Raw genomic sequence first — 10,591 nt, 5'->3', positions numbered from 1 at the left:
GGAACTTAATACTGGAAATTAATTATGAAATGAAAACCTTGTAAAACCTTGTCTTAGGCCTACTTTCATTGATTTATTATAAATCTTCCATGCACTTGTTTTCTGAATGGAAACTCAACTTTGGTGGAAGCGGTAAATCAGCGTAGTGTGTCGCTGATTTCGATTTTCGTCTTTTACAAGGAAGTCATTGATTGAAATTTGATGCTGATTAATTATTAATTAATAACATTTTTGTGTTGACACATGACCAAGCCGTCTAATTTCGATCAGAAGAAAGTATATAATTTATATCAGCTTATATCATCCTATATATAAGTATAGAATAAGAACTTACTCAGTTGTTTCGTCTTAGAATTTCCAACTTTTGGTTTTGTCCTTTTTGGATTATTAAACAACATTATAGCAAAATAAAAAAAATCTAAATTAATGTTTTGGTTCTTGTCCAGTGGATTTTCATGAAAGGATTTTTTTTCAATGTAAAATTAGCATTGTTAATGGTTTTCGGTCTTTTCCAACAGTGCTCGAGGAAAGGAGGCGGCCCCTTTTTTCAAATGTGAGATTCTGGAGGATAAACCCCAAAAGTACCATGCACTAAAAGGCATGGAAGCGATCCTTATTCTCTAATAAACTTATCTATGAAGTTTTCATAAATCATTCCTAAAGTCTAAAAATATTTGAAAAATAAATAAATAAAAAATCTGACAAATCCCAGAAATTGAGGAGGGAGGGGACGAGAGTCTTATAAATGCTATGTAACAAAGGCAGGCAGGAAACATACAGTACATGTATATTATTACATATATTTAAATAAAATATTCTTGGAACAAAAATTGTAATAAAGGCTGGGGTACAAAATAATGTATGAACGTTTGGACAGTATTTTTTTGTGGGACATGAGAGCTCATCAGACATATCGAATTGCATTCTGGAATACGAAAAATGTCCTGATGATAGGCCTATCAAATAATTTTGATTTTTTGAAATTCGCGATATACACACATTTTATGGCAAATGATTAAAACTTTGTAGTAATAAATTGTATGTAGCTGGGATACAAAGCCGACAATCAATTGAAAATATCTTTCTTGGGAAAAAATGTATATCGAGGGTTGACAAACAGAAGGCCTTAACTCACTTTTGGCCATGTTGAGATTTTGGTACCAAAATAATATGTAATACCCACAGATTCTTAAAATCAAAAGCCTTAACTCAATTCAACTTCCTATTGCATATATAGCACAATAATACTTGGTCACATCTCAATGCAAAAATATTATTTTACTAATTTTTCTTAAAAAGGCACTTTTTGAGTTAAGGCCCTCTGTTTGTCAACCCTCAATATCGTCAAAAGGTCAAAATTTTCAATTGATTGTCGGCTTTTCATCCCAGCTAGTAGCTACACACACTTCAAGCACATATCATTAGATTTAGAAAGTTTACTTCGAGGACTGTTAAATATCAAAACTTTAAAAAATATAAAATTTTAATAATTTGTCATTAATTTGTATTCTATCGCTAATTAAAAAAAAAAAAAAAAATCAAAATTATCAGAAGGACATTCCTCGCATTCAGAATTCAATTCGATATGTCTGATGTGCTCTCATGTCTCACAAAAATACTGTCGAAACGTTCATACCACAGCCCTTAATATAATTACAAATTACGATTTCAAATATAATATATTTCATTGCATTAAAGGCCTATATTACAGTAATAAATTTAAGTTTTCCGAACCGCGGGAGGTAGATATACGACAGTATATATTTTTAGTTTGTTTGTTCGAGTAATGGTTGTTTGACGTTACGAATAATAATATTTTCGTCATTTTATGGACTTGAGAACACGTAGGCCTAGTGCAAATAGCAACAAACCATCCATGCATTATGAATGTAAACACATGTAGGCAAACTGGCAAACAGAGTAAAATAAAATATAAACACTTTTTAAATTGCACAAATTAATTATTATCACAGACAATTCTTATGTTTGGCTTATTTATTTTTAAAGGCAAGACACCAAAATATACAAACAATTAAAAGAGAAGAAAGTACCATACGGTATCTCTAGGTATAGGCCTACTTACGCGATTTTCAGCATATGATCCACTGCCCTAGCTTCCATATTATTGGTAGTTTAATACCAAAATCGATTAGACGTTTATCACTGATTTCTCCTCCATGATTATTATATTCCATCACGATTGACAACCATTCTCTTGTTCAATCTTCGTCAGAGTTATTCCTATATAGATATAGTATACTGATTTTCAATATATACAAATATTATTTTACCAAGTTTTCTTGACGATAGCCTACGTATACGTCCATTGTCACGCCAGAGAAGATGAGACCTGGTCACACTGTATTCACAAGTCACATTCAACACATATCGATCCGTTTCGATCAAGTTCGGTCAGGTCAAAAAAGTTAGCGTCACATGTTGCCATCGACAACGATAATGAAATTGATTCACGAATCAATGCGATTTAGGGATTTGGATTTAAACCGCTAGTCTAGTTGTATACAGCCATACTTTCCTCCGGGTACTTTCCATTATACTTCCTTGACATTAATGGTATGTTTAATGCCTTGCGGGACTGTGTGCGTTACTAACTGGTCCCTATTATATAAAAAATCGATATTTATCTGTTCTGTTGACACTCGAGGAAAGACCATTTTAACGCTGCAACACTTGACTAATGGTAATCAATGATCGTGATGGGCCAACCTGCAGTATAGGCCTATATACTCCCAGACATATTATTTGGGGGTAAATAATTAAAGAAAAAACAAACCAAAAAAAAAAAACATCCCAAAAAACAAAACACACACACACACACACACACCCACACAAAAAAACACACAACCCCCCCCCAAAAAAAACCCCAACAACAAACAAACAAAACACACACACACACATTATTAAATCTTTACTTGTTCCTGAAGAAGAGCAGTTCGTGCTCGGAACGTCGTTTGTGGGTCCTGGAATTGTTTACTTTTGGCTATCGGAACTTTTCTACTTCTGTACCTAAATTTGCAAATACTTGTTATTATTTGGCTCATATTCAAGGTACCCTCTTGTATCATTTATTGATAGCTACCGGTATTAATCCTTGATACTTTTTGTGTCCTTGTCCGTTGGATTCATGCCTACGTTTTTTTAGTTCTATAAATTTAGAATGCGCTGGCAACAAGATCGTTTAGGTCTCTGGTGCCCATGATAAACTTCAATATAGAAATGCATCAGTGGAGAGAAATATGTTTGCATTTTTAATAGTGGTGCCTTATCTTTGGATTCGTTGGTAACGCATAATCATAATTTGTCCACTATCCAGTCGGCTCCTACAAATAGAAGTTCAACCTCACAAATCTGTTAATAAAATGTTCCGAATCGAATGTGCATGGGTGATAGGCCCTCTCGGAACAATATCATGGCCGGAACTAGTAATAAGGAGTACCGGTACGCGTGTCGGCTTAAATTCGGGGTGGCACTGTTCCGGGGTTCATATCTCTCAAGTTTGTCTAGGAGTATTTCGTGATCCTTGCATTCTCTTTTTATGACATTTTCAGTAGATATCAACGAAAAAAGCTTATTCCCACCAATGTCAGTTGGTACCGATTTTGTGTTCGCGAGTTACGCATGATTAGTAGGCCTATTACACTGCCCATAGGCCAGTGTTGTAATTCAAATTTGACGATATTGTTGCTAAACGAATTAATCTGCAAGAATTTTTTTGGACATAAACATAAAACATTTATAGGGCCTATGTAGCTAGAGGTTTCCAGTGGTATAAAAATCTCAATTTTTTAAAGAAAAGTGGGGGATGAGGCCCAAAAATCAAATTTAAATAAAAATTTTATCTTTTTTGGTGCGATCAAAATATCAAAAATATTGTTACATGGGGTATAGTAGAAAAGCAAACTTACTTTCTTGTATTTTCACATGTATTTCAATGGGACGTTTATTTAGTGGTGTGTGCCCGTATGCAGCGCAAATAGGTTGCAAGCTGTGTTTAGGCAGTTCATTCAGTCTGCGGCTGGGAAATGAAAATGTAAACAAACTTCTGCAATTTTGATGGTGAGTCGACATGTAATAAATGCAGTATATAAATCCAATTAAAAGCTCATTATTATCTGAAAGTGTGTATAACCATGGTAGGCAGTGACTGACATTGATAAATTCTATGAATAGGCCTGTATTAAACTGGTAGGACGGTGCAATGTAGTAGCAAGAACAGGTCTTACAGGAAATGACATAACATGCACGATCTGAGGTTGTAAGGGTACTTTTTTCTGTTGACATGCATGAATGCATAGTGCATACAATCTTAATATGCTACAAGGTAGGTGTACAGTGGGAAATGTGTATGCAAAAAATTGAAAGAGAAAATATGAGTCTACCAGGGCCGTAGCAAGCAATCTTTATTTCAATTTGGGCATATATTTGTAATTTGGCCACCCCACATTTGTGATGGCTGCCCAGACAGTAGTCCGAATAATCAGACCCAGAACAAAATATTAATTTCTGACATGATCTTGTACTGGGTCTGAACTGTTTCCATATGAAATCTTGATGGCAAATTGGACAATAGAAGCACATGGTTCTACGTGACAGCTTTTTAATCCCTATTCAGGTTACGTGAATCACGCTATTGTGGACCATCCTTCTGATACTTGAGTGTTTGGACACGCTGAACGGTTTTTTGTCTACCTCTCTGTTTGTAAACAAACCGGGAGGTCGAAATCGTCCTCCTCGCCGAATACGAAAGTCAGCGTAATAGTACGGCACTACCCAGACAGGGTCTAATTCTGCATAAAACCGGGCAAGGTTATTTCTATAGATCTGCTGCGCATTCAAATTGCATTGTATTGCATCGTAATTTCATTTGTGTCTATGCTAATTATGTTTACACAACATGAACTCACATGTTTTCAAGCAAATTCGCCGATAATAGGTGATCAAAAGCGATCGGAATGTTACAAAAGTACAGATCGCATTCAGCTTACTTCATATGAGATGATCTTTGGAAAAATATGGCATAATTTGTCTTGGTGTTTGCGGAATGCCATGCAGTAAAATATTAATACGTTGCGGCAATTCATGATTGACAACTAACAATCGGCGTGTCCTTCGTCTCCTCCACTGTCAATTTCTTATCCACTCACTAATCCTCACAAAAGCTTTGTGTTGATTACGTAATGTGTGGAGGCAAATTGCAATAAGTACAATGAAATAATGAATAGGGCGGGCTCCGAGGCGGGTTTCTTCTTCATCTTACGTAACAGTATTCTTATCCAAAAAGACCCGGAAGCTTGTCGTTTGGAGCTCTAGCTGAAATACAGCAAGATAATGTAAGATAGTAAATGTAAACCTGTATTTTAGCTAGAGTATCTCGAGCTATGGCATTCCACATTTTCAACCTTGCTACGGCCCTGGAGTCTACATTTTGTTAAATATAATTGGGACCAATCAATATTTTGATATAGACTAGAGCAGAGAAGATGTAAGGAAGAGGAGGGTTAACAGAATTATACAATTGAGATAATCCCGTAGTCCGAATAATCAGACCCAGAACAAAATATTAATTTCTGACATGATCTTGTTCTGGGTCTGAACTGTTTTCATTCGAAATCTTGATGGCAAAGTGGACAAAAGAAGCACATGCCATGGTCCCACTTCACAGTTTTTTAATCCCCTATTCATGTTGCATGAATCACTCTATTGTGGACCATCCTTTTGATACTTGAGTATTTGGACAAGCGGAACAGTTTTGACAGGCCCTTTGTCTACCTCTCTGTTTGTAAACAACTCCTCGCCGAATACGAAAGTCAGCGTAATAGTACGGCACTAATAATCCCGTAGGTAATCCTATCGCATCTATATTCATACCCGTATTCATAGTCCTTTATTCTGAAGTAGTTGGACATCCACTTTGATGTGATGTGTGAGACTGCTAACAGTTGACTGATTTGCACTTCAGAATGGGAAATATTTGCAACGTTTCTATAGCGATTTTGTCGAAAATTTATTTTGTGATCCACAGCATCATCCCCCCACTTTTCTCAAAAAAATTGAGATTTTTATATCAATGGAAACCTCTGGCTACATGATGTTTATGTACAAAATATTTCTTGCAGATTAATTCGTTTGGCAAAGATATCGTGAAATTTTAATTTCATTTTGAATTACAACACATTGTCTACGGAGCAGTGTAATACAAATAATCATGCATAACTCATAAACGCAAAATCGGAATCAACTGAAATTTTGGGAATAAGCTTTTTTCGTGGATATCTACTGAAAAGGCCATACAAAGAGGATGCTAGGATCAAGAAATACTCCTTTTGAGGACCTACTGTTGGATGGGATACCACATGTGGATAATACAAGAAAGAAATCGAGTATTGTAAAATTTCCCCAACAATCTGCACTTTTTTGTAAACATATAAATTTCTAAAGAAGAATTTTTTAGGATATTTTTAAAGAATTGATGATTGTTGATCATTTCTATTGAATATTTTTATGTATTTTCCTGTCATTTCCTGTAAACCTAATAAAGATATTCTGATAATTGAAAACATCCTCTATCATAAAAATAGAGGCTGAAAGTGACAAGAAGTGACGGAAATTATAATTCGTCATATTTTATATGAAAAATTGCTGCATGACAGGGCCTGCATGTATGGTACGCATGGCATGATGACATTCAAGCACTGACCTATCCCTAAAACTAGTTAGCTGCAACTTATGTATCACATCCGTCCCGGGTTCAAACCCATTGTGGTATTCTATTGTTTAGCGGCTATAGAGGGTAATGCATCATTTACTTTGAATGAGCGGTCTCATACATATAGTTTTGTCTGAGGATAGCTGGATCAACATCCTCTTCCTTACATCTTCTCTGTATAGAGGCAGATCCAGAGGGGCCAGGATATTTCCTCTAAAACTTTAATAGACAAAAAGGGGGACAAAACAAAACTATACATTGAAAATCTGTTCAAATACATTGAAAATGGCCAATTATGAATTATAGCAGATACAGTCACGCCCATTACCCACATGCTGTGAAGGTCTTCTCTGATGCAATATTCTCAAAATAATCAAAACTTGTGAGACACGAGTTGTTCTTACAAGATGAATTTAATAGTTGGCACACCTTGACAATATGTTGGAACTCTTCATTGCCGCTCTGATAGTAAGTGAAATTAGTATAACTATGTTTGATGAGAAGTACATACATGTACCTTCTCCTTTCCCCTACCCTCCCCCATTCCCCCTCAATCAATGTTGGGGAGACTGGAGAGCCCAATGGAAAAAGTGCTTTCATCAACATTGGACTGGGGGAGATTTTGTTTTTTTGTTTTTGGTTGATTTGTATGGCGCTTTCAACTACTGAGGTTATTTGCGCCAGTACTCACTCCTTTGTCAAGTTGCACCTGTATAACTCCATTCAGTCACAATACGTATTTTCTGCTTCACTGCATCTTATTTGTTTCTATCCTCTTCGTGCCTAGCTCGTTGATATCTCCTGAGTATCTGCTCGTACACTAAACTCCATATTGTTCCTCTGTCTGCATGGTAAAAACCAAACGGTGTCTCTTCAGAGCCACACCAGGCTGAGTCAGCCGAGGAAGGGCTAAAACGTGGTCAAATTACTTTGCATGATCCTTCGCTAGCTTGACTTCCTCGCATCCAACCCTGTTCCCCTGGGCCCAAGTTAGCGTTATCCATCCGACACCACGTGGAGGTTTGGGTTGAGTTGCCCGCGAGCAATTACTTTGCCAGCTCTACGGACCTTGCCGGACAAACTGGGGGAGAGGGGTGGCGATTTACTTTAGTATGCCCGAGTGTGCCAACATTAACTTCTTTGATTGTAGTCTCAAAGGTTGCATCATGACTATGTTAATGATATGCCCAATTGCTTACTTTTAGCATAGATACTAAAAATTTATTTTTAGTATCTATGCTTTTAGCCAGAAATAACTTTGTTTTTAAGTTGACTGTTAATTAAACTGTTGAGTAAAGATAGTAATTTCAATATATTGACATTGCAGGAATCACAAATCTAAGGGAAAAACTATGGCTGATGGAATTGGCATTTTAATTGATGATGTCATCTTCAAAGTGTTCTCATTTCTGTCTCTCAAAGATAGGGGACAAGCAGCCAGGTATGTCGCTAATGGAACCACAAAAACTGTAAGATGGTATCGTCAATAAGGCGGCTGTTGGATATCAATCTTTGAACAAGATTTAATTTTGAATCAACTTATGTTGAATTACTCAAGTGCCTTTAATCATAGTCATGAGTAGTTTCATGTACAGTGCTTGTTTCGCTCAAATTTATTAAAAAAAATATGTTGGAAGTCAAACTTGTTGTTTTGCAAATAATGATATCATGCTTTTTTGAGCAGTTGACAGCATTTGTTATGTTTACACCTCTCTGATTTACATGCTGAAAGTCATGTTTCATTATGAGAGAATATACATCAAAAGGAGTAAAATTCAACATATTGCTGGGCCATATGGAATAACAGCAGGGGTGTTACAGTAGCAAGCGGGTGGACAGGGTGGATGAAGTCCAGGGGTCACAAGGGTTCAGGGGCCCGAGCAAAAGTGAAAATGAAGTGGGTTAGGGATAGGGCTGATAGAGGAGATGTCAAAAGGGCGCCCCCACACTGTGCCCCACGGCTCTTGCTACACCCCTGAATAACAGAAGGAAGGATACTTAAATTGTTCTCAAAATCTGAACCCAGGGTAAAGAAGAAATAAACAAACTGATAGTTACGTTTTGCGACTGCTATTTTGAGCAACTTGATCACATGATCACAATAGCACCATGCAAATCCAAAGAGGAATAGGCCAGGAGCACATAAATATCACAATGAGTCGATAAGGGTGGCAACTGACAAACACCCTGTTTGAAACCCAAAACAGTGCAATTAGCTTTCATTTTGCTGCCAAATATTCTTGTTAATTTGTTGCAATACTTTTATTTTACAGGGTATGCCAAAGATGGAACAATCTCATGAAGGACAGTATTCTATGGACATGGGTGAGCCTGTGGCCACTAGGAGACTATTCAGCTTTTCCATCAAGACTCTCAAGATCTTTTATGTCACTAGCTCCTCAAGTTTGGGAGTTCCCACGCGAGGAAGAGGCTGCTTTAACTTTCTTAACCACATACTGTGGGGTATCGTTGCAGACAATATATTTGAATATTGTGAGCCCTGGAATCCTTGGGTTTCTTCGAGAAAATTGTCCCAACCTTAAACACTTGTCATATTTGCCACCAACAAAGCATTCTTTTTCTACTCCTCTTCCATCATTTACTATGGGAATGGGCAATGAGCTATCTAATGATATGTCATTCATTTCACACGGTATAACAAATATCCAACTTACCTTTCATGGACGTCAAATACACAAGAAGAAACCAGCGAAACAGAGTAAACTTACATGGAAACAAAAACGGGCTCGCGTATCTATCTTGACCATTCCTGATGCGAGACTTACAAATGCTCTCTTTAGTCATCTTAGTGGATGCACAAATTTAAGACACATTTCTCTTTACCACTGCTCTGGAGTGTCAGTAGCTGCTGTTGCACAATTGACAAAAAGCATTCCAAAGCTACAGACTTTACATCTTATGCATTTTGACTACGATTACAACAGAGATACCAATGTTTTGGAGGATATACTCTTTCTTATTGGTGAGAATTTGGTTGTACTGGAGAGCTTTAGATACATGCCGATGATACGGAGGGCTGCCGATCTAGATGACTTTCTAAGTATCATCAGCTGCAGAAGCTCCATCAAGAATCTATGGCTTCCTGGACCAATGTTATTCTTTTCGCCACCTGCTTTTGCTAACATTGCAAAAGGTTTGACAAATTTACATGAATTAGCATTATGTCAATCTGCCAGTGTAACAAATACAATTGTCAAGATGATCTCAAACTACATGCTACAACTCCAGGTTCTTAACCTCCGAGGATGCAACTCTATCACTGATGAAGGTGTAAGATATCTGTGTCATAATCATACACTGAGGTACCTCGACCTTCGAGAATGCAAGCGCACTACCACAGAAGCTGTGTTGGAGACTATTTTGAGTATGCTCGAAATTGTTCATGTGGATGTTTCCAGTCATTTGAACAAGAAAAGGGAGTTCCTGACCAGAATAGAAGATATCAAAAAGGGAAAACCAAATCTGAAAATATCCATGGATTTTACTTACTCCGAATCAGAAAACAACTAGTATGAATCTGCTTTCCTAAAATTTCAGTCTTGAAATATGACCAAAACAAGCAAGCATATTTTTCAGTAAATGTGTTAAAACGCTGTTAGTATAATTATGTTGGATGTGTTTATAAGGTTGACTTTTCTAACCAACCAAAACTAAATTGGGGGAAAAAGGCGATATGCATCTTCTTTTAGGCCAGTTAGTTTAAAATAAAAATTCACCTTGATTATGGAGTACATCACTGCCATGAATGTTAAATAAAAATAATAGAGCATCCCATAAATTGTGAACCTAATGTAAGTATGTAAGTGCAATAAAACAGAAATCAGAGATGATTTTGTTTGAATG

The 10,591-nt window shown here is 36.7% G+C and overlaps 1 protein-coding gene across 1 annotated transcript; it reads left to right on the top strand.

Annotated features, from left to right (window-relative positions):
- The first annotated feature begins 4,046 nt into the window (after positions 1-4,046).
- On the top strand, positions 4,047-10,444 carry LOC140149779 (uncharacterized). The gene is made up of 3 exons (XM_072171829.1): positions 4,047-4,077; positions 8,055-8,168; positions 9,001-10,444. Exons 2-3 carry the CDS (start codon positions 8,080-8,082, stop codon positions 10,256-10,258), a joined length of 1,347 nt encoding a protein of 448 aa, XP_072027930.1. The 5' UTR covers positions 4,047-4,077; positions 8,055-8,079; the 3' UTR covers positions 10,259-10,444.
- Positions 10,445-10,591: the final 147 nt, after the last annotated feature.

This window comes from Amphiura filiformis, chromosome 1 (genome assembly GCF_039555335.1).
Source record: "Amphiura filiformis chromosome 1, Afil_fr2py, whole genome shotgun sequence".
Lineage (NCBI taxonomy): Eukaryota > Metazoa > Echinodermata > Ophiuroidea > Amphilepidida > Amphiuridae > Amphiura > Amphiura filiformis.
This window is presented reverse-complemented; position numbering and strand designations above follow the sequence as displayed.

Bases quoted from the DNA above. Each gene is read 5' to 3' on its own strand.
- LOC140149779 (XM_072171829.1), top strand. From the start codon at position 8,080: ATGGCTGATGGAATTGGCATTTTAATTGATGATGTCATCTTCAAAGTG. The intron at 8,169-9,000 runs GTATGTCGCTAA...TTTATTTTACAG, and splicing joins GATAGGGGACAAGCAGCCAG to GGTATGCCAAAGATGGAACA.